Source organism: Pinus tabuliformis, chromosome 7 (assembly GCF_031772625.1).
Source record: "Pinus tabuliformis cultivar Carrire ecotype Pingquan chromosome 7, CPIR1, whole genome shotgun sequence".
NCBI lineage: Eukaryota > Viridiplantae > Streptophyta > Pinopsida > Pinales > Pinaceae > Pinus > Pinus tabuliformis.
Genome location: NC_142293.1, coordinates 1536375846 through 1536400921, shown reverse-complemented (window position 1 = coordinate 1536400921; position 25076 = coordinate 1536375846). Strand labels below are relative to the sequence as shown.

The 25076-nt window shown below is 35.6% G+C and overlaps 2 protein-coding genes across 3 annotated transcripts; both read left to right on the top strand.

Annotated features, from left to right (window-relative positions):
• Positions 1 to 851: 851 nt before the first annotated feature.
• Positions 852 to 3549, top strand: LOC149253728 (flavonoid 3'-monooxygenase CYP75B137-like). 2 transcript variants are annotated; one of them, XM_089460005.1, is made up of 3 exons: positions 852 to 1829; positions 1902 to 2029; positions 3231 to 3549. In XM_089460005.1, the coding sequence occupies exons 1-3, from the start codon at positions 915 to 917 to the stop codon at positions 3301 to 3303; spliced, it is 1116 nt and encodes a 371-aa protein (XP_089316131.1). In that variant the 5' UTR covers positions 852 to 914; the 3' UTR covers positions 3304 to 3549. The 2 variants fall into 2 exon arrangements, with proteins under 2 accessions (XP_089316131.1, XP_089316130.1); XM_089460004.1 differs by lacking the exon at positions 3231 to 3549 and having other exon boundaries at positions 1902 to 3177.
• Positions 3550 to 13472: 9923 nt separating this feature from the next.
• On the top strand, positions 13473 to 15356 carry LOC149253727 (trimethyltridecatetraene synthase-like). The gene is made up of 2 exons (XM_089460003.1): positions 13473 to 14440; positions 14513 to 15356. Exons 1-2 carry the CDS (start codon positions 13526 to 13528, stop codon positions 15155 to 15157), a joined length of 1560 nt encoding a protein of 519 aa, XP_089316129.1. The 5' UTR covers positions 13473 to 13525; the 3' UTR covers positions 15158 to 15356.
• The last annotated feature ends 9720 nt before the right edge of the window (positions 15357 to 25076 follow it).

Below are 25076 nucleotides of genomic sequence, written 5' to 3'. Positions count from 1 at the left end.
CTAATTTTGATGTTTTTGAAAAAAAGTGTTATTTTTGTTTATGATTTTTTATTTGCAACATTTACTATAATTGCTAGTTTTATTATAGCAAAAAAATAAACATAAATTTGATATAATTAAAAAAACATTTCATGCATTAAAAACAAATTGTTCATATTTGGCATTAACACCAGGCGAGCTAGTTCCCCAAACGTACCTCTATGATCTGTAATTATAAAAAATAATAATAAGAGTGCACCACATGGATAATAATAGTAACCTCCACATCGTTGAAAGAAAGTCGGCCATCTAGTTTCTGCATTGATATATTTGGCTTGCAGCGCCGTCTAGTTCTAACATAATCTTGCATTAATATATTTAGCTTGCAGCGCCTTCTAACATAATCTTCTGGAATATAAATATTCATAGCCAGATCCATAGAAAGCCTGCGGGTTATCACAAAAAATGAAAAGGGCCAAGCTGCAGTAAAAGCTTAATTAATTAAAAGCACCAAATATTGGAATAGATAAAATAGCGCCCTTTGAAATTCAAATTTGAATTCACTTGAAATGGGTTTTCAACATTAATTTAATTTCGCCATACTGGATTACGTACTGTAGCACTATTATTTATTGGCCATCGTGCCCATGGGGATCATCTGGCATCCCCATAAGCCATGGATGATGCATCAACCCATTTCCGCAACCGTTAATTGTGTTTGCCGCAGAAATTATGTACACGGGTTTACGGTGAAAGCAAGTGTCAGAATCCTCCGCTGTCACGGTCACTGTCAAGGCATTCAATACCCTATAGCTACATTATAGTGACACCGCTATAGGAAATATGGCTCGCGCTTAGCTATATAGTGACAACGCTCCCCCGCATTATTGTAATACCACACGGCACCTGGGTAACTGCAATCTTCCGCTTTTTCAATGGATTTACTGTCGGTGTTTCTTCTTCCAGAAATGCCCATGCTCGCCTATCTTCTGCTGGCAATCGTATCAGTTTGCTTGATCTACTGGCGACTTCGTCCCTCTGCTAAATTACCGCCCGGTCCCAATGCTTGGCCCATAATCGGAAACCTGAATCTCATGGGAAAACTACCCCACAGGTCGATGGATGGACTCTCCAAAACATACGGCCCCCTCATGTATCTCAGACTCGGATCCATGCCCACCGTGGTCGCCTCCTCGGCTGATATGGCCCGAGAGTTTCTCACGACACACGACCTCACATTCTCGTCCCGACCCCGGGTCGCAGCCGGGAAATACACGCTCTACAACTCCTGCAACATCACCTGGTCTCCCTACGGAGAGCACTGGCGACTGGCCAGGAAAATCTGCCTCGTGGAGCTCTTCAGTGCCAAGCGCCTCGAATCCTTCGAGCACATCAGAATGGAAGAGGTGGCCCGTATGGTAGATTCAGTGTCCGAAACCTGCCAGCTGGGCCTACCTGTAAAAATCAGGGAAGAGACATATGCTATGAGCAATAATATAATTTCCCGCATGGTGTTGGGAAGAAGGTATTTGGACAAGGAAGTGGGGAACAAGATGAGGTCCAAGGAATTCAAGGAGATGTTGGAAGAGCTGTTTGTGCTGAACGGGGTTTTTAATATCGGAGACTTTATACCGTGGCTCGCCTGGCTGGATCTCCAGGGTTACGTCCGGCGCATGAAGACGCTGAGTAAGCGGTTGGATGCGTTTCTGGAGGAAGTTGTGGAAGAGCACGACAGACGAAGAAAAGGCGTGGAGAATTATGTGGCTAAGGATATGGTGGATGTTCTGCTGCAGCAGGCCGACGACCCCCAAGTCAATCTGAATCGAATCAGAGTCAAAGCATACACTCTGGTATGTACTTTGAAACTTTTCCCCTCTCATTGCCATGGTGTTGCTAATCTTTTTTGAATTGTTTGTGTGCAGGACATGATCGCGGGCGGCACCGAGACCGCTGCGACGGTGGTGGAGTGGGGCCTGTCGGAGCTCCTGAAAAATCCGGAGACTTTGGAAAGAGCCATGGAAGAGCTGGACAGAGTTGTGGGAAGAGAGCGGTGGGTTGCGATCTTTCATTTGTACAGAATTAGGTTTTTCAATGCCTCCAAATCTATTATTGGTTATAGCTATGCTTCATAAGAAGAATATCTCAAAAGGAATGTTGTATTATTCTCTTAGATATCTTTCTATAGGGTATTATTTCCATCATTTTTTTAAAATACTCAGTCTTTATACTTCACCCATAAAGTAGTAGGTATTAGAGTTATGGGCATTTGAAAGAGGGAGCACAACATTTGTGAGATCCCAATGTTCGAAGTTCTACATCTATTTCATAGCAAGGAGAATGCTATTTTAACCTCACATCGCTTTTTTGTGGGTTTTTTCCCTTTTCTGTTGGACATAGTTCTTATTCTATGTCTTGTGATACACACTAGAAATATTTCCTAATGTCTTCTTTACCACCGATGGAGTCCAAGTTTAATTAAAAGTTCATAACCACAACCACATTGTTGTTGAATTATGGTTGAACATTAATTTATATTTGCATCGTGAACAAATACTTTTCACCATAACTCGCACTAGACAAGGCCGAGAGCAACCAATTATCAAGTTTGAGGTTTGGAAGACATAATTTCAATAGTCTTCTTGATATTTGTGATATCAATGCAGATGAGGACCTTAAGCTTAAATGGAAGAAACCTTTAGTTCGATTATGTTTTGAGAAAATTTTATAATGAACTGTTTTAACAAACTGTTGTCTGATTGTTATAGGTAGGTTCCTGTAAGATGCATGAATGAAACTTACAATTTCATCATTATCCTACTCCATTCAACTTCAATGGAGTAGGGTAATGATGAAAACCACAAATTGTACATATTTCCAACTCTATAAAAATTAAAAGCACAGTACATACTACCCATTATTATTATTAGATCAGGAAAAGGGTTGTGGTAAAAATGTGGATTTCCATCTTACAGATTTCTTTTATGATGACTTCAATGGATTGTTATATGTGACAGGCATATTTGAAAAATATTTAGACAAATTTGAGACTAGCCACATCTATCCCATATGCAACATTTTGTGCATTTGAATTTAGAGGTTATGGCTGGTTGGAGCAAATGTCTTCAGTCTTGTCTTGGGTTGAATTCGGATGTAAATGAATGTGAGGCTGTGATGGAACTTAGAAAAGTGAGAAGGATTTGTTGATAGTGGAAAAATTACTTAGATTGATCAATTCTATATTTTCTTTGCAGGTGGCACAGTTACGTCAATAATGCAATGAAATCATACCAAATACTTCTCATTTTTCAATCTGTAACTTGTTAAGTACGATGCTTTAAAATGGATGACATATCATCTGCAATTCATGTGATGATATTTGTAAAGATCCAATGTGGATCTTAATATGTGGGGCTTCCTCACACGAAGTGGCCACTATGTAAGAATTCATTGTTGTACCGAGTAATCATTTTCACAATCTGGGACATGGACATTGAAATGATATTTTCATGTTAAGAAGGATTCTTTTGAGTCTTTCATGATGTAGGCTTGGTCTTGGCCATATGTAATTTTGTGGTATGTATTAGTTGAGTGTACTATATGTATATAAAATATGCTTTAAAAATGTGATGAAATTTACCAAATATCAATTTATGAACCATAACTAATGCTTATATTGCTCATCATGTTGGGTCAATGCAGTTTGGTTTCTTTCGTATGCCCATATTAGTGTTGAAACCTAAGGATTCCAGTGGTGAATAGTGTTGGTTGGTACTACATTTCATTTATTATTAGTCATTGAGCTGTGTGTTTGGTAAGTTATGTCCACCATTCTGTATTAAAATTTTGAGATCCCATTTTATTATATTCTGACATGCAGGTAAAGGCCGAACATGGTTGATGGTATGTGCATATCTTGTATACACTAATACCCTTGTTGAGGAGGAATTGCAGCTGTATGAAAACCGATGAAGCCATGTAAATGAATAGGTATGCACTAATGCTGAGAGTATGATGACAAACTTTACATTATGAATTTTTATGACTTAAAATTTAATAAATCATCACCATTGGTTTAAAAAATATTTGTTTCTATTACACATTGCCAAAAAGTTAATATTCAAGAATCCATTAAGTATTTATATTGTGTGTTATAGAGGAGTGGTTAATAATGATAAGGACACATTGTTTTAGTAAATTTCCATAACCATATGCTAAATTAGCAAATTGTACTCTCTATTTGACAAGAAATTGTTTCATTGCGTGTAATTCAAGAGGTTAAATCTTCTCATTCATGGGGTTGTTCGACACAGCTTCTATGTCGTCTACCTTATTTTCATTTTGTGATAGTATTTCCTTGCATTTGGGAAATCCTTCGAAATAATTTTCATCCATTGAGGCCTTGATATCCTTCAATTTTCCCCACAGAAGAGCGTAGATCCCTATCATGATCATAACTACGCCCAACACGTTGTATTCAGTGGATCAACGCTATTTGTGCAACTATTAATCTCCATATCCATTTAAATTTTAGGAATGGTGCAACTATTAATCTCCATCTCCATTTCAATTTTAGGAATGATTGAAAAAGGGTTAAAAAATATCCTTTATGTTGTATAAATTCAACATATTAATATAAATTCAATAATATATAATTTCAACATAGTGAGTAGGCAGTTAAAAATATTAACATTTTTTATGTTAGGCCTAACACCTACATATCTCCTCATAATGAGATGTAGAGAGTTTCTCCACACAATGATTTATATTTTCAAATCATAATGTAGATAATGAATAAAATTATTCATTTATAAATTACATTTTTTTTAGTTTCAATTTATAATTCTTTTTAAAATTATTTATTTTTCATAATAAATTTAAGGTTTTTGGTTAATGTCATTTGATGCCTCAAAATTCTCTCGGAAGGTTTCAGATGTCGATTTTCCAAACTGGGTCCTACTGATAGAAATGGTCTTGTGAGCTGATTTCTCCATTCCACTCTAAAAGCATCGACATGAATGAAAAAAAATATAATGATCCAATCTAGGTCAACAGTGTGGATGTTGAGGACCGAGTTACAATTTCCATGGTAGATGACTTGGAAGCACATATTTTTAACATACTTATAAGAAATCATTCCGAAAACCTAAAAATCTAGAAGAATTGGATATGACTTCAGGAAGGATAAAATATAAACCAAGATTTGGATATGACCTAGCAAGCCAAGGTGTCTGGCTTGCGAATGTGGTGCAATATCATGATGAGACATGGGTGTGAGACTACTATGTGTCAATTGTATGAATGTTGATGTGGCATAAAATGGTACATCTTATGAGTTCCATAACATTGTTCCTAGAGCTTATAATGAGATGAGAAAGCTCTCGATGAGTAGAAGATGATAATGACCTCCGATTGGGTGTGTTACATTGTGTATGCTTTGAAACTTTAAAATCTTTGTCATTATGAAATAACAACCCATATTTGTTGGGATTTGGCCATGAACCACTTGGTGAAAATATATTATATTGTTGAGATATGAATAGACAATATGTGAGTCATATTAAATTAAGGTCATCACAAATCAACGGGGTTACCCTATACAATGATTGTCCTACCCATGGGAGTTATCTTCCTTCTCTTATTCTATCATAGGATCAATCATTCCATAATGTATGTAGAACAATCTATTTGTGCACACAATAATAACAATATATGAATGATTTTCTTCAACTAAATAATTCATAATATAATTTGAGTTTGTGATTCTGAGCACAAACACAAATTGTCCACACATAATAATGCTTCTTAAAGTCTAGGCTTCCTTTCAACTATACTATGTTACGAAATAACATTTTTTCTATGAAAGCATAAACTCATTCTTATAATAACTAAATTGGCTTGTTACAACTGGATAAATTAATTTATATTGTAATTAATTCATTTGAGTAAATTTACATCTTCTCAATTTATTAAAAACCAAACTTCTAATCTTAGTTTTGAATTTCCTTTATAATGAAAACTCAAGCCATGAAAGTCAATATAATTTGATGTTTGTGAGACCTTTGTAATGTAAGTTGTATTGTAATTTAATTCATTTGAGTAAATTAAAAAACTATCTTCTCCCCCCGATTAGGGTGTGAGCTAGCGGACAGAGCCATTAAGGCTGTCATAATGAAAAGCACAAGAAGGGATGGTTCCAATGCATTCCACACATTTGACACGCAGGGCGTGGTGGTCGTCGGCAGGCTTAAGGCAAGCAAGAGGAGGGAAGGTGGCATTTGCATGCAATTGAGTTTACTAACAACAAAGAGAGAATAATTTGGAGGGTGTAAGCACAGAGGTGACGATGATGAAAGAGGAGTGACAACTTCAGGAAAGAGATGAGATACGATGTCTTCAAACACAAATAATTGGGTATGTTAACTGGTTTAGCCTACATTCTGTTATGCTTCCCTACATTTGGTCTAGTAACTAGGGCTTTCATGGGGGCGCGGGGTTTGTGTGGGCGAGTAACTAGGGCGGGGGAATTAGCCTAGAGGAGGTGGTCTGCGAGAATAATCCCAATTCCAGGCGGTCTGCTTGGTTGTCTCTTAAGTTTGGCATTCTGCTATCTCGCATGGGAATTATAGGGATGGGATGGGAGGGAGTTTGCCTGAGTGATTTGTTGCTTATTGTATGCCTGGCAAACCTGGGAGTCGAATTTAAGGAAGTGGCAATTATCGTTGCGGTCAGACCACTCCAATTCCTAAAATACTCTAACGCCAAGCCCCTAAGGAGTGTTAGGCGAGGGAAGACTGTCACGAGTCGGGGTATTTTTTAATGGGAGAATTTGCACGCAGAGAATGCTGGTCGAGCTAGCTTAAGCCAGTCGCTAAGAAGCCGAGTGGTGAGTAAGCTAGGGGCATGATGCCTTGTGAGTGTTGGGGTTCAGGTGTCAGGTCACGGGGAGGATCTGAGTCATGCTAAGCAGAGGCTGAGTCAAGGGGAATGGGGGTAGAGGCAGTCAATGAGGGCAACGGAGATGAGGGGCGCGGTTCCTTCAGGCTTGACCTCTGGGTTACAAGTTTGGTGGGTGGCCATGCACCTCGCCTCCAAGACCATGGTCACAGTGCGAGCAAGGCAGGGGTCATGCAGGGGCGTCTCGGGAGTCTCGGGTGGAGGTCCCTTATGCTCGAGGGTTATGCACATAAATCATGGGTGACAGATTTGTTGCATTGTCAAAACCGTGGGATGAAGGCAATTTAGAAATTAACATTTTAGAAATTATGGTTTCTTGCTCCCACAACAGGTCAGTCGGGAGGTAACTTTCCTTATCCAAGAAAAGCACAAAGGTTTGTTTCAGACCAATGTTTGAAGGTGCCTGGAAGGTACAGGGGTATTGTGGCTATGGTTCGAGCAGCGATTACCAAGAGCCGCAGGAAGAGACTGCGAGGGAGCGAGGCTGAGGTTGAGCCAAGCATCGCGGCCAAACATTAGGGCAGGAAGCTCATGTCCAACCTGATCTAGGAAGCGGTGGTTGCGTATGCAGGGGCACCATAGGGGAAATCAAACGGCTCATAGCCGAATGAGAGGAAAATATAAATCGTCAAGCGAGTGTGGAGCCAACAGACACAAAGCATTGAAAGATCCTGATTCCGGACCCGGGACATACCAAAGGTCAAGAGGCACAATACAAATAGTCCATTTATTTGTATTGGCTCATGAAATGCCTTCTAGGCAAGGCCATGGAGCAAATATGCATGATTGTTGTCTAGGACTTTCCAAATTATAAATAGAGCTTTCAAAAACTTCAACTTCAATTACAGAAGTAGGATGGCCACCTGGATAATATAGAGAAAAATTTCCCATGCATGTTCGTGTTGAATGAGATTCCAGGCTCCAACGTGAAAGATCTGGCCCCAATGGCTTCAACTTCCACCGAACAGGAGGAATAGAATGTTGACTCTTAGTCTTTTTTTTTATTTGTTTTCATGCGGATAGCTTTTAATTTATAATTTATAGTCATATATATGTATAGACAACTAGAATATGGTTGTGGACAAGACTATCAAGTTTATATAGCTTGGATAGATAGAATACGTATTTTTTGCTACTAGACAACTTAAACTACGGTTAGGTGGTCAACAGACGTGGTTTCTCGCTGGGCAAGTTGAGACCACCTAACCAGGATATATGTGTGTAACTTGCTTACTTATTTTATAATGAACAAGAAGTATCTACCAAGCTTAACAAAAAAAAAAAACTATCTTCTCAATTTATTAAACACCAAATTTCTAAGCTTAGTTTTGAATTTCCTTTATAGCCAAAACTCAAGCCATGAAAGTTAATATAAGTTGATGTTTGTGAGGCCTTTGCAATGTAACTAAAGTACTTGTATTTCAACAAGGTTCCAATAACTCCACTAGGTGTTTTTATGGTCTTCTTACCTATTTTATATTTGATTAGTACTTTATTTTTGAAGTGAAATAAATATCTATATGCCTTCCTCTTAACCTTTGAATGGTTGCAATAAAAACCTAATGCTATAAGAAAATACATTCCAAGCATTTGAACTTCCACTTCAAGTCTAAGTGAATGTCTAATAACTCATAGATTGTTCAACGCAATTTAAATTCTAATCTTTATTGCACTTAGAAAAATATTTGAGATGTTGGCCTTGATATTTGGATTTATATTCTTAAAATCTTATCTTTATGGTATGTTAATATTGTATCTAAAATGACAAGGATTGGGAAAGTAAGGTGCATATGCTACCATCTATTTGTTTCCTAGAGAAGAGTTGTAGACTCGGTTATAGTTATGCAAATTGTAAGATTTTATGATCATGGTGATCATTTAAGCACTTTTCAAAATGATAAATTAAAAGTTATAATTGATAAATAATAATTTAAATTAACATAAATTATGAGAGTTTACACAATTTTATATATGATATTGATGAATATAATTAATAATTAAAATAAAATATTTATAATAAATTAAATTTTAATAAATATTAATGAAAATAACTCACAAATATTAAGTAACTAGTTATTATATAAATAAAAGAAATCAGTTATTAATATATTTATTAATAAGATATCTACTTCTTTATAACTATCTATTAATAAAAAATATCAATTTATAAGTTTTCATGGTTCGTAGTGGAGTGTATATATAAAGTATCTCTCCATCTATATAGAACATTTATATGAAATAAATTATTAATATATATTGTATTAATAAAATATGTACTTCTTTATAACTATTTATTAATAAAAAATCAATTTATAAGCTTTTATGGTTCTTTATAACTATCTATTAATAAAGAAAATCAAGTTATAAGTTTTTATTAATAAAGAGAATCAAGCTATAAATTTTTATGATTTGTTGTAAAGTGTATATAGAAAGTATTTTTTTCAATTTATATGAAATATTTATATAACGATATAGATATTTATGCGAATAAAAATACTTGTTTAAATAAAAATATTTATTATTATATAATTATTCATTAAATTGTTATATAATAGTGGAAAATATTTTATCACAATTTAATTAATTATAATTTTATTATAGCAAAAAAATAAATTAAATAAACATAAATATGATATAATTAGAAAAACATTTCAGACCTATTAAATTGATATATAATAGTAGAAAATATTTTATCACAATTTAATTATTAATTAATTTTAATTACGTCATAAAGGATTTCTCTCTGGAATGAACCTCCTTCTTTGCCTTTCTGTCATAACCTTGTGCCGTTGGATTAAATGTTAGATTAAAACATAATCAGCCATTAGATGATCGAAAGTAGGAATGAACCTCCTTCTTTGCCTTTCTGTCATAACCTTGTGCCGTTGGATGAGAGGTTAGACGATTAAAACATACTCAGCCATTAGATGATCGAAAGTAGTTAGAAAAATTTCGTTACCAATTCAGTTATAAAAACGAGGTATTAACTAATCCATCATCCAGTTGAGCAAGAAACATTGTCGATCGTAAAGCCTGTTTGGGAATTTCTCCCCCATAGAGTCCCTGCGACTGGCGACAGTGTCAGGGTACCGCATTGCCATTTTTCTGCCTTCTACAGCTGCGCTTTCGAGAGCCGGCCATTAGGACATGCTCTATCACTTGGAGATTTATTCTGTCCACTTCTCTCACCATTTTATTTTTGTCAAAACCCCGAGATCTTTAAACAATGGGTAGCCATTGCAGGGAAAAAGCTTCAAGTTCAAAGGCGTAGACAACTCTGGAGCGATGTCCGGCTGCTCAGATAATCAAAAGACTATGGGAATGGGTCCATCAAGGCTATGTTGATGGCATGACGAGACTACGATTTTAACCATAGTTATTGAATACGGCCGAATCACGGTTAAAAATAAGAAAATTTGTCTGTATGATTCGAATACCGAGTTCGATAAAATTTGATCAGGTTAAAAATACGAAAATTTGTCTGTATGATTCGAATACCGAATAGTTCGATAAAATTTGATCCGGTTCGTAGTATACGTGCTTAACGATTTGGGTGCATGCATAGTTAATGGCCGCATATGGTTTTTTCTCTGAAAAAACCAGATAGATTATATTAAGAGAATATAATGAAACACATATACATAGTCAGATATTCATGCCTTGGATGAATCTCAGCGTTCCTTAAAAGAAATAAGAAAGAGAGAAATGCAGATAATGGATGATGCATCCCAAACCGGCTGAAATAGTTAATATGACATATAATCCTTATGAAGGAGGTAGATGGTTTATTAACTAAAGAACAAGTAGATTGCTGCGGTATGGCATGTTGCAGAGAAAAACAAAAATTGTTGCGTTATGTCAAGCAACAAAGAAAGACAAAAGATTCACCCAGTAGAAAGAGAATTGCTGAGAAAGACAAAAGATAAATTGTTGATTGTTGCTTTATGTCAAGCAACAAAGAAAGACAAAAGATTCACCCAGTAGATTGTTCATTAGCTAAACACAAATAGATCGAAAATAGAATCGCTGAGAAAGACAAAAGATTCACCCAGTAGATTGTAGATTGTAAACACTAAACACAAATAGATCGCTGTTGTATGGCATGCACACATAGGAAAATAGAATTGCTGCAGTATAAAAATTAGGAGATCTATGGGTTACTTAGATTTTATAAGTTAAATGAGTCAAGTGATATTTTTTATAAAATAAATTTGAATAGTAATTTTTTAAATAGAGAAGGATTTCCCACTCAGAGAAAAGGAAATGGAAGTATTTAAATTAGAACAAGTTGATTTTTCTATAAAATAAAATTGAATATTAATTTTCTTGAAATCAAAGAAAGAATATAGGTTTTTGAAAATAGTATATAGGTTGGAGGGAAGAGGTGAGTGTAAATTCTTTTTGAGTGGATTTGATTTTGAAGATTTTTTATTATATACAGTTATAAGTTATATAAAATTCAAAATAAATTAAAAAGAAGATAGCTAAAAATATTTTAAAAATATATTATTTAAAAAATGTTTAAGAAGTGTATTATGGAATTTTTTTCGAATTCGAATTTGGTAAGTATGGTTTTAACACCCATCACGACCAATCGAATCTGAATCGAATTCGAATTCGGTAACTATGATTTTAAGACCCATCACGACCAAAAACTCTGCATATACATTAACCACCAGAATTATACCGGTAGACTCGAAACCGTGACATTCTGCTGTATTGCCCACAATGTCGTCGATGCTTCTTAAATGTTTTTTCCGTCACCCTAGGGTTTCAAATTTTCATTATCTGTCTTAAAGTGACGTGTGTGTTTCAAATTTTCATTATCTGTCTTAAAGTGACGTGTGTGTTCAAATTTTCATTATCTGTCTTAAAGTGACGTGTGTGTTTCAAATTTTCATTATCTGTCTTAAAGAGACGTGTGTGGGTTTTTATGGATTTCTTTGCAAGTTGGATTGTTTTTTTGTTTGTAGAACTGGTGGTCGAATCCTAAGAAGAAAACATTTAAGGTTTAACTGTGTTTTAAGAAATTAATTATCTGTCTTAAAGTGACTTGTGTGGGTTTTTATGAATTGCTTTGCGGTTGGATTGTTTTGTTTTTTTTTTTTCCTTATGTTTGTAGAACTGGAAGTCAAATCCGAAGAAGAAAACATATAATGCTTCACTGTTTTAAGAAATTCTTTGTACTTATTATAAAAATATAATAAAGTTATTAGATAAAAGATGCATATGATTTTGTGTGGCCACTGCAGGTAAAAAGCTTCAAGTTCAAAGGCGTTTACGACTACAACTCTGAAGTGACTACCCATTATTTATGTTATGCGAGCATTGCATGGACGGACAGAAACGCATATGACACGTATACTCTTATGATAGATTAGGTAGTTGTTAGTTGATAATGAAATATAAATATTTAAGTAATTGAAATTGGTTATTTTAACTATTATTTCTTTATATGTATATGAGACTTATACTTTTATGTTATATTAGGTAATTGTTAGTTGATAATGAAATATTATTATTTCTTTATATGTATATGAGACTTATACTTTTATGTTAGGTTAGGTAATTGTTAGTTGGTAATGAAATTTATTATTCTAATTATAAAAATTAATTTTTTTTATAATCTTTAATATTAATTTATTTATTTTTTTTAATGTTTAAAAAAGTGATGTTTTCTAATTTTGATGTTTTTGAAAAAAAGTGTTATTTTTGTTTATGATTTTTTATTTGCAACATTTACTATAATTGCTAGTTTTATTATAGCAAAAAAATAAACATAAATTTGATATAATTAAAAAAACATTTCATGCATTAAAAACAAATTGTTCATATTTGGCATGAACACCAGGCGAGCTAGTTCCCCAAACGTACCTCTATGATCTGTAATTATAAAAAATAATAATAAGAGTGCACCACATGGATAATAATAGTAACCTCCACATCGTTGAAAGAAAGTCGGCCATCTAGTTTCTGCATTGATATATTTGGCTTGCAGCGCCGTCTAGTTCTAACATAATCTTGCATTAATATATTTAGCTTGCAGCGCCTTCTAACATAATCTTCTGGAATATAAATATTCATAGCCAGATCCATAGAAAGCCTGCGGGTTATCACAAAAAATGAAAAGGGCCAAGCTGCAGTAAAAGCTTAATTAATTAAAAGCACCAAATATTGGAATAGATAAAATAGCGCCCTTTGAAATTCAAATTTGAATTCACTTGAAATGGGTTTTCAACATTAATTTAATTTCGCCATACTGGATTACGTACTGTAGCACTATTATTTATTGGCCATCGTGCCCATGGGGATCATCTGGCATCCCCATAAGCCATGGATGATGCATCAACCCATTTCCGCAACCGTTAATTGTGTTTGCCGCAGAAATTATGTACACGGGTTTACGGTGAAAGCAAGTGTCAGAATCCTCCGCTGTCACGGTCACTGTCAAGGCATTCAATACCCTATAGCTACATTATAGTGACACCGCTATAGGAAATATGGCTCGCGCTTAGCTATATAGTGACAACGCTCCCCCGCATTATTGTAATACCACACGGCACCTGGGTAACTGCAATCTTCCGCTTTTTCAATGGATTTACTGTCGGTGTTTCTTCTTCCAGAAATGCCCATGCTCGCCTATCTTCTGCTGGCAATCGTATCAGTTTGCTTGATCTACTGGCGACTTCGTCCCTCTGCTAAATTACCGCCCGGTCCCAATGCTTGGCCCATAATCGGAAACCTGAATCTCATGGGAAAACTACCCCACAGGTCGATGGATGGACTCTCCAAAACATACGGCCCCCTCATGTATCTCAGACTCGGATCCATGCCCACCGTGGTCGCCTCCTCGGCTGATATGGCCCGAGAGTTTCTCACGACACACGACCTCACATTCTCGTCCCGACCCCGGGTCGCAGCCGGGAAATACACGCTCTACAACTCCTGCAACATCACCTGGTCTCCCTACGGAGAGCACTGGCGACTGGCCAGGAAAATCTGCCTCGTGGAGCTCTTCAGTGCCAAGCGCCTCGAATCCTTCGAGCACATCAGAATGGAAGAGGTGGCCCGTATGGTAGATTCAGTGTCCGAAACCTGCCAGCTGGGCCTACCTGTAAAAATCAGGGAAGAGACATATGCTATGAGCAATAATATAATTTCCCGCATGGTGTTGGGAAGAAGGTATTTGGACAAGGAAGTGGGGAACAAGATGAGGTCCAAGGAATTCAAGGAGATGTTGGAAGAGCTGTTTGTGCTGAACGGGGTTTTTAATATCGGAGACTTTATACCGTGGCTCGCCTGGCTGGATCTCCAGGGTTACGTCCGGCGCATGAAGACGCTGAGTAAGCGGTTGGATGCGTTTCTGGAGGAAGTTGTGGAAGAGCACGACAGACGAAGAAAAGGCGTGGAGAATTATGTGGCTAAGGATATGGTGGATGTTCTGCTGCAGCAGGCCGACGACCCCCAAGTCAATCTGAATCGAATCAGAGTCAAAGCATACACTCTGGTATGTACTTTGAAACTTTTCCCCTCTCATTGCCATGGTGTTGCTAATCTTTTTTGAATTGTTTGTGTGCAGGACATGATCGCGGGCGGCACCGAGACCGCTGCGACGGTGGTGGAGTGGGGCCTGTCGGAGCTCCTGAAAAATCCGGAGACTTTGGAAAGAGCCATGGAAGAGCTGGACAGAGTTGTGGGAAGAGAGCGGTGGGTGGAAGAGAAGGACATCAGTGAACTGGATTATCTGCAGTGGATAGTGAAGGAGACGATGAGGCTCCATCCAGTGGTTCCCATGCTTGTCCCCCGTCTCTCCACTCAGCCCTGCAGAATCGCAGGATACGACATTCCTGCGAACACGAGGTTGTTCGTCAACGTGTGGACTATCGGCCGGGACGGCGAGTTATGGGAGAACCCCGACGAGTTCTGGCCAGAGAGATTCAAAGGGAGCACGGTGGACGTGAAGGGCAGAGATTATGAGCTCCTGCCATTTGGATCCGGGAGGAGGATGTGCCCGGGATATAATCTGGCACTTAAAGTTGTTCAAATATCTCTGGCTAATCTCATCCATGGATTCCAGTGGAAGCTGCCTGATGGCCAAACCCCTAAGGACTTGGACATGGGCGACACATTTGGGCTGACAACTCCTAAAACATACCCTCTTGTTGCAATGGCTCGACCTCGCCTGCCTTCCCACCTCTATAACTTAAATTCCTGCCCCCCTTGAAAAGGTCGTGTCTGGCCTCGTCTATGGATAAGTTGATCTGCATCTGATATGTAAGTGAATCTAGTAGTAGTTGCTCTTATTACACAGGGTCTCCACCTGTGCAGTGTGCCATGGTTGCCGAGTGTTGTAATATGTTTTACCCTCTTGTTGCAATGGCTCGACCTCGCCTGCCTTCCCACCTCTATAACTTAAATTCCTACCCCCCTTGAAAAGGTCGTGTCTGGCCTCGTCTATGGATAAGTTGATCCTTTCCTGATATGTAAGTGAATCTAGTAGTAGTTGCTCTTATTACACAGGGTCTCCACCTGTGCAGTGTGTCATGGTTGCCGAGTGTTGTAATATGTGATTTGCAGTGCTTGTATTAATTATATTAGTAATAAAGTCCATGGCCGTCTATTTTCGTTGCAGTCTTTCTTTTTGCCAGGTAAGTTTTAAATAGATTATTAACTTATAATTAGATTTTACATTAACTTATAATTAAATTTTAAATAAAATTTGGAAATTTCCGAAAACGGCCTCGTCTCAGAATTATAGTGAACAAAGCAAGGGAAGTGATCTCTCTTATTGCCAAGCCATGAAATGGACGAGTTGCAGAGAAGAGGGACTCAGTGAGCCGACTTGTTCTGTCAGCAGAGCTCATGAAAACTGCAGAGTATTACTGAATCCATCCTGGGGAATCAGGAAGATATGGTTTTGAGATACAAAGTAGAGTATTGCTGAATCCATTGTGGGGAATCAGGAAAATATGGTTTTGAGGTACAAAGCACTTCTCAATGACCGGATGAAATTAGCTCTTGGGAATGTTCTTGATCCAGAAATGTACGACATGTTTGAATTCTTTCTTCTTCTTGATGTTATTAAATATATTCTCATTCATAGGCACAAACACATCTTTTTACACTGAATCATTCTTGATTCAGCGGTGGTTTGCAACCGTGGGTAGTTTTCCTCGTGCAAAAGGTCCTCTCCAATATGATAAAGACATTATAATATAATGTAACTTCACCTAAATATTTTGGGTAAAAATAAAATCAGCATAAATTTATCTTAAACATAGATTTTATATGAGTTTATGTTTATCAATTTTATTTTAAACATAGATTTTATATGAGTTTATGTTTATGAATTTTATTTTAAGTGTAAATTACACTTATTTTTTAGTGAAAAAAATAATATGTAATTTATTGTTTAAATTGTATTTTTGAATGTTATAGAGATTACATAACATGTGTATTGATATTTTCTTTTAGCATTTTTTACTGTATATAGATTTATATGAAGTTTGATATTACATTTTAATCAAGTTTAAACATCTTACTCATATTTTTTTGCTTCTAATTACTTTACATAAAATTATATCAGGCTATATGCACAACTAATTAATTATGTATAACATGTTTTTTTATTATCATTATTGTTAGCATTGAGTTTTTATTTAGAGATTTATTTTTATTTTAAGATCGACAGACATACAGTGGGTCTTACACATTACCTTCACATTGGGTTATAGACAGCGGGTCTTACACATTACCTTCACAATGGGTTATAGAATGAGTCTCTTAAATCAGGTTATATCTATCTTAACACATTACCTTCACATTGGGTTATAGAATCAGTCTCTCTCCTCAATAAAAATAAAAATAAAAATAAAATAATTAATAATTATAACTATAATTATGTATAATTAATAATTAAATCAGGTTATATCTATCTTAATTGAAAATCTACATATCTATATTAATTGAAAATCTACTCAGACCTTAAAGATCAAATTTGTTAAGCCCCGGATGCGGGTGTTAGTACGTTTGGCAGTGAGGGGCCACATGCCAAACATGTGCCGCCTCGAGATCAACTGGGGAATTCATTGCAGATTGCCGCCGAGGAATTAAGAACTGATATGATAGCACAGGGCCTTCAATGCAACATAAGGTGAATTGGGGTGGTTGCAGAGCGCAGTTATGGCATACAGAAATCAAGAGAATGTTGAGAGGTTTAAGATGGGCGAAGGAATGTGGCAGGTCTATACTTAGAGTAAGGAGCACGCTGTGAAGGTTTTTGTTGGCAATCTCTTCCTTCAGGCTACAGCTACGGCTGTTACAGCCAGTTTTCAAGAGGCCAAGGGAAATCTCGAGCTCGAATTCCCTGTTGGTTGCGGTTTCGGTGCTACTGTGTTACGTCCCAGATCTGGTGGGAGAGGACTTAACTCCGTGGGGAGGCGACTCAAGCAGGGGAAACCTTCAATTGACGCTCTGCTTCACGCCACCAGCATCACTGCAAATATGGTCAAACCAAGGCAAAGGTTGCTTAGTAGACGCGGCTCCGCTCGAGGAGGTTCATCACGCCATCCCGCTGCGGAATCCCACCACCATTGCTGTTGTTGTTACTGCCACAGAAGGGCAGGGGCTACTCCCATACAGGCAAGTCAATTCATGGACTCGGGCAGTCCCAATGCAGTTTGGAACTGCCATTTTCACCCTTGGCAGCTCGAGGGATAATTCCCGCATCAATGCACACATCTCAGTCTTATTCATTGAGGATTCTCAGGAAGGTGAAGGTGGTTCGGGCAGCAAGGAGGCGCAACCAGATGAACAACCAGAAATTGTCGAGGAAGAGACAGCGGGAGTTCCTGAGCAGACTCCCATCCGACCTCAGGAGAAGGAGGCGTCGACCTCCAAGAAAGCCGCAGTGGAAGAATGGGAAGGCTTCCCTGAACATTACGGATGGTGTAGGATTCTCGAGGAGAAGCCAGAGGAATAGAATTCAGCGGCACGCTCCGTCGTCCCCCTCTTTTGTTTAGGTCTGGTTTAAGTCTTCTGTCTCTATCTGCGTCTGGTATAGGGTATATGTTTATGTCTGTGTCTCTCTAGTTCATATACATGTCTATGTTTGCTATGGTTCTGAAAGTAGGATTCGTAAGGGTGCTGTCATAGGTCCTCTGTCGCCCCTGCGAGGGAAGAATTTTTGTTCCAAAGCCCCTGCGTGGGTTGTTTTTGTATGGTCTGAAAACAATGTTGTGTTTTGTTGCGGTATGGATGAGATTCTGGATGGAAATGCTGCCCCTGCGAGGGCTATTATTGAGTTGCGAGCTGCTCACCCAAAGAGCCACAGTCGGCCTTGGGCAACTATCTGATTGTAATGTTTTCCTGTACATAATATAATAGAATAGCATAGATTTACCGAGGAAAAAAGATCAAATTTGTTAAAATACAATTTTTTTTAATATTTCAATAGACCTCTAGTATGTCTAAATTTAAATGAATTTAAATTAATGTTTACAACAATAAACAACTTAAATAATTTTAGACTTTTATATATTTTTAAATAATTTTAAAAAATTAATTAAATTATTTTTTAATCCAAAAAAAATAGTATCAATGCTAATGCTAATACTAATATTAATATTAATATTATTAATATTTAACATTAATATTGATATTAATTCTTAAACATTTATTATTAATTCTTAAACATTTATTCTAGATTAGTATTAAATTAATTCAAATAATTTATTCTAAAGTAAAAATAATTCTAAATTAAATTAATTATAAATTAAAATCAGTTAAAATAAAAACTTTTAAATTTATTTTAATAATATTCTTAATAAATTCCAAAATTAAAACTAATAAAATCAATTATAATTGAAAATTAAAAATTTAATTAAAACTAATTGAAATTATTTTTATTTTAAACTTAATCTGAAATTAAATTAATTTTAATTGAATATTAAAATTATTAATTTTATTAAATATTAAGCATTATTAATAAATTATAATTAATTATGACAAGGTTTGCTACTATCTTTCCTATTCCATTTATCTCACACTTCTATTTATTCATTCGAATGAGATGGCCATGGTGGATGGCTCCATAGTGGATTCAAACAATTATGGATGCAATAACTCCAAAAGAAAACTCTACACAGAATACAAATCGCAGAAGCCTAACAACATTATAATATAAATGTAAATAAGTTAAATGAATCTAAATTGATGTTTAGGACAATAAATAACCTAATAATGTAAATATAAATAAAAAACCTTTTACAAATAAAAATTCAAATTATTTTAGAAATTATCTTTTGAATAAAATTTAACTCAAAATATATATTAATATATTTTTATTATATTAATCAATATTATTGGTTTATATTTTTAACCTCTAGACAAATCGTATACAAGCATTTAATCTACATAGATGTATCTGTTGGATCTCTATGTGCTTATTGCTAGCTCTCTACAAAATTATTTACGCATGCTCTTAATAGGTAAGATTTGTTTTCTAAACATTCAGATCGCTTTAAAGTGATTCGAACATGGTTTTGAGGGAACATTGCCTTTTTAATATTAATATATTTAATTTTATATTCACTTTTTAATATTAATATATTAATAATGAGCGGTAGCAGATTTATTTTATAAAATATGTATTAGTTGAGTTATTAGGATTGATATGATGTTGTATTTTAAATATTAATATAGATAATAGGATATTATTTTTTTAATATTAATAATATTATAGTAGTGAAATTTAGTGAAATTTTTATTATTAATAATATTATATGAGTAGATAATAAAATCTAACCAATATGATTAATTACTATACTTACAACCAAGAAGAAAGGGTTGTATCATCAAATTTTAATGAGGAAAGGTATATAAATATGAATAAAGAAACATAGACAGTCACATTAAGCAATTGGAAAACAATGGCCAAACTAAGGGTTAAAGCTTGGATACTTATAGAATGCTTGGAGAAATTAAAAAAGAAATTTTCAAATAATCGAGTCTTTTTTGCATGAAATATAAGTTGTTTAAAATAAGAATATAATGGTCACTTCGTCCATACATGGAACTTGTCCACAATTAGGTGTTTCTAGTTAAGATCTTTGAAGGAGATCATGGTGACCAGAGTCATAGTTGGATGTTCCAAAATAGTACCCTGAATAGGCAAAGGGTGATGGAACAAAAATATGTATAAACTTAATAATCACAGGGCTATGCATATTTACAAATCTATGAAAGGATCAATAGGAAGTCTTTTTGTGTCCTAGAAAATAATAGTGACAACAATGTTACTATAGCATATCAAAACTCTTCATTGTAGATAAATGTATAATTAAAATAATCCAAGTTCGGAAACCTACATAATTGTAAACCCATACACCAATTTATGGGAAATACTCAAGGTTTTGTTGAGCCTAGGAAAGGAATCACTTTACATTGTTACACTTGCACCAATATAATTCTAGAAAAGAAAAAAATCTACAATTTCTTTCTTTCTTTTTTTAAATTTGAAAAAGGTGGTTCCCTACAGATTTCCAAGCTTGTGCATCATCATGAAGCAAGAGTAAGCAAGAATGGAAATACGAGTTAATCTATGATAAGGAAAGATATATAGATAACTATGTAGATAATTAATCAGCAAATGATAAGTGATGTTCGGAACAATGCATGCATGCATATATATGTAAATGTCAAAATCGACTATGTAAATAATTAATCAGCAAATGATAAGTAATGCTTGGAACAATGCATGCATGTGGCACTTAAGAGGGTTTATTAAACTGTGAGAAACAATTGAGTATGGATAAAACCATGGACAAGCGTTAAGATGAGATTCCATCTATGGTATAAACATCATGGCTTGTATCAAAAGCTCTAAGAAGGAAACTTGACACAAAAAGGTTGGAGATTGAACTTATCGTATAAAAATTATATATACAATGTTTTCATATTCATGGGTTTAGAATAACCGAAAACTGTATTAATGTTAGTTAGGGAAAGAATGAGAGCGCTGAGGTAAACAATGATAAATGTAAATTAAATTATGAATCACAAGAATTCTTGTTGTTTGCTCAGGAGTCCAGTGAAAAGTATTGGTGTGTCCTGATGTATAAGAAGGTTTGGAGCCTTCATCATAAATATTGGTTCAGAAAATGAGTATAGATGTAAACACCTATGAAAAGTAATGAGAAGAGAATGGAAACTGTATACTATGAAGAATGAAGTATGACACAACACAGAAGGTATCTAATGGAAACCTATGTTCCAAGTGAACTTGATATATAAAACATCTACAATTTTCTTGTTTCCAAAAGGGATCTTTTGTGGTCTCTTTGATTATGGATTATAGTCTAAGCTTCAATTCTGCAATCAAGTAAATTTAAGAATGATGGCACAAACATGACCAAAGAGATTCTCAAGAAAAAGAAGTGTGAAAATTAGGTAATTATGTCTAAGTGAAGAAATTCAAACTTAAAATCCCTATCAAAACACACTTACAAAATCATATGCTTACAGAAAAGTTACGTAGAATCTTGGTAAGCTAAGATAGAATATCATAAAAATTTACAGAAATATAGAAATGAATGAACCTATGCTTACAAAATTAATAGATAAAGATCCCCATGCTAACATGATGTGTCGAGGTAGCTGATAAGCACAGAAGATGCAAAGGGGAAAGGAACTCATAGTTGATTTCCCCTAATATAAAAGGCTGTATATATAACCTTTAGACACCTTAATCAATAAATTGCAGAGTGAAAGGGATGTAGACCCCAAAGAAAGAGTTGTGAGTAGCTCTAGGTGAGACATGTGGCGGAAGTATGGATGTGAGATTTGGCAGTATAATCTACTTGTTATCTTTTGTGGATTTTAAGTGTGTTTTTACTATTCTAGGTTGTGCCTTGAGTTTTCATAGTGGTTCCATTTAATATCACCTTTTGCTTTAGCCTTGATGGTCTACTACGGAGGGGTTGGAAGAAAAATTAAAAGATAGAGAAGTTGAAATGAGCCTTTCTCGAGACTTTGTATGAATAAATTGCTGGATAACTAATGTGGGCATGACTGGGTCTCCTTCAACAAATGATAAAGATAGTAGCTGCCGTGGAAATGGTAAGTTGAATTAATTGTCCTAAAGCTTAGGTAAATTCTTGTTGTGACATATATAACATCATGAAATTATGATGGTGCCTAAAGAATAGATCATTGGTTGTCATTGGTTGCAAATCACCATGGAGCAAGGTAAATAAATCTCCCTTAAACTTTAAAATTAAACAATAAAATGATAATTATAAGTATGATTATTGTATCAATGGTTTCATACGATAATTAGTATTCTCGTGTAGGGATAAAATTGTTTCCTATTAACATCCACAAAACCTTAGAAATCAAATGTATTAAAATAATCTAATGTTGGATGAATTGAATATCATGTTGCGATCTGAGGTATAAGGAAATGACAATACTAGAATAAAATAGTAAGTGTGAGATAGTCAATACACATACAAGCACAAAAGGGGAGCAATCTCATGACTATACATAGAGGTATATTGCGTATAACTTAGACCAACAACTTGTATATAGGGGGACAAAATCAAAAAATTGAAGGAATGTTGTAAGTGGACTCTTGGTGGATGCTAAAATAAAGTAGTATAATAACCCAAGATGGTCATAAGTTACTTGGGCAATGTAGACAATAATGTAGCCACCTGGGATATGGTAGAAAAAGGAAGATATCCTAAACTTTGCTCATGAGTGACTAATTCATATGTAATATTTAATGCACTAGTTGTATCTCTCCTAAAGGATAAGGACAGTAAATGATTTTTGAAATACTATTATTACTAAGCAAGTAGTGTAGATGGAATTGGTACCTCAGTGGTCTAAAAGTATAATAAGATCAGGTAGTGGGGTCCTTATTATTTGGCATAGCCATTGGGTATGTAAAAAGGATTTTTACTATTGTGATGAAATTACAATAATGTTGCTAACTCTTATTGAGTGTAAGTTGCTAACCCTTGTTGGGTTCTACTATATATTGATAATCATGGTTGAGTAAATAAATAACAACCGATGAGATCTTTAATAATTTTGAAATGTTAGTCATAATAATGGTGAGTGTAGGTCAAACCAGACGAAGAATTCGTGATTGAACCTATGTCGCTTTCTAGATCAGTGGAAGATATGAAATCGGTTTCCGAATCTTTGAAAGCGAGTCTTCAATTTCCAGTAGGAATATCCTCGCAGGTATCAGTCGAGATCTTAGGAGGACAGATGGTGAGAAAAATTGAGATCGACGAGTGGCTTCTCAAGCGAGAATAGCTGGTGGGAAAAATTGAGATGGACGGGTAGCTTCTCGAGTGCAAACAGCTGGTGAAAACAATTGAGATCAATGTGTGGCTTCACGAGCTTTCAGTGTTCCTTTGCACCCAAGAGGTGCAAATGCTAGCTAGTATAATGTAAGAAAGAATCAACTCAATTTGTTTTGATCGTTGAGATGACACGTCTTAAAGGTACCATGGAGAGATTTGGTTGTCGGTGAATGATTTCATTTTCAGATTTTATTTCACGGCGTCACCTTAAGCCAAGTTTTCCTGTGAAAAACACGTGGTCTCCATGATACACTAACTCGTATCAGAGACAAATTACACTATTGAAATAACGAGCTACCCAGGTTAAGCAGTTCAACCACGGAAGGCTACTTGGGAAGATGGGAAAGCATATTCTAGCGTGCTTTTAGGGCTAAGAAACACTGAGGATAGTGTTTCACTTGAAAGGGCAAAGGTAACACCCCTTGGTTAAAGTTGTGAATATTTTTGTTCTACTTCAAGCTAGTTGGTAAATTGTGGGGCATGTGAAAGGCCTAGTATGGATAGTTAAAAACAAAAATGTTTTTTTTTTATTATATATAAATAACATTAATTATGGTCAACTATAAATTTATGGGAAAAAGTGTTGAATGAGATTTTTTACTTACCAAACAACTATAATAAGATAATTTTTTCTCTTCATGGAGATAAATAATCTCATTTGGGACAAGGGAGCTAAGATGGTCATAGCTAAGAAAACTTGAGGCAACTTTGGAGACTTTGTACCTTGCTGAGGAGGTCCAAGAGAGGAGTTGAAACTCCAAGCTTTGGAAGCTTAAACATGATGTTGTTGAAGGTACAGCAGGACGCTACGACTCAGGGTATTCTTGACTTGGTTGGTGGCTAGTGGAAACCCCTAGATAAACTTGCGAATCTGTGAGTTCTTAAGTTGGACTTGCACAGTCTTGACGCTTTTGAATAGACCTTGTTAGTTCATTTTCAATTCACTCCTTTGGGAAGAAAAAAGGAAAATTGGACTTAATTTTCATTCTCGATAATTGGGTGAAGCACTCCCTTTCCTATGATTTTGTGGTTAGACTAGATTGAGAAAAATATAAGTATTTCAATTTGTGGTGTATTACTATTTTCTATTTAATGATTATATTATCTTGTTTAATATATTTGTTTCAAGAAAATAGAAATTGTGATAAATATGTACGAGCTATAATAGTTATTTGCATTGACTTCAAAAAAAAACCTTTGAACTCAAGTTAGTTATCAAGTCCAACTGGCTAACAGCGTGGAGAAATAGTCCTCAATTCATAGAAGAGCATTGGAATAATTAAAGAGGTCTAGATGTTATAGACATTTTTGTGCCTTACAGCTATAAGCATGAAATGTCCATAATCTAAGGGATCCAAAGTCCCTAAACATGTTGTTCCTACCCCTAGAGGAACAAGGCTAACAAACCACAGCAATTCACAGAAGTTCTCCACCAGAAACTGCTCAAAAACAAGTCAATTCAGGATCAATTCAGAGGCTCCACTAGCTATCTGCGCTGAAATGCAGAGATTACACTGGCTAGGTGCACTGCAACACAGGTAGAAGCACTACCAGGTTGCGCTGAGCGGGAAGTGACAAATGGCAAGTTCATTCAACGAGGTGGAAAGACCCTGGAAGCTTCCAGAATCTTCTCCAATGACACTTGCCTCAATGAATTCGACTAGTAATGAGTAAGAGGCTCTTAGTCTCCAAGTGGAAGCAAGAACTGACAGAGGGAGAGGACACTAGTCAGATCTCAAGCTGACTCATCCTCTCTCCAAACATCTA

Excerpts from the sequence above, each read along its gene's own strand:
- LOC149253728 (XM_089460004.1), top strand. The coding sequence starts at position 915 with ATGGATTTACTGTCGGTGTTTCTTCTTCCAGAAATGCCCATGCTCGCC. Across the intron at positions 1,830-1,901 it reads GAGTCAAAGCATACACTCTG|GACATGATCGCGGGCGGCAC; the intron begins GTATGTACTTTG and ends GTTTGTGTGCAG.
- LOC149253727 (XM_089460003.1), top strand. The coding sequence starts at position 13,526 with ATGGATTTACTGTCGGTGTTTCTTCTTCCAGAAATGCCCATGCTCGCC. Across the intron at positions 14,441-14,512 it reads GAGTCAAAGCATACACTCTG|GACATGATCGCGGGCGGCAC; the intron begins GTATGTACTTTG and ends GTTTGTGTGCAG.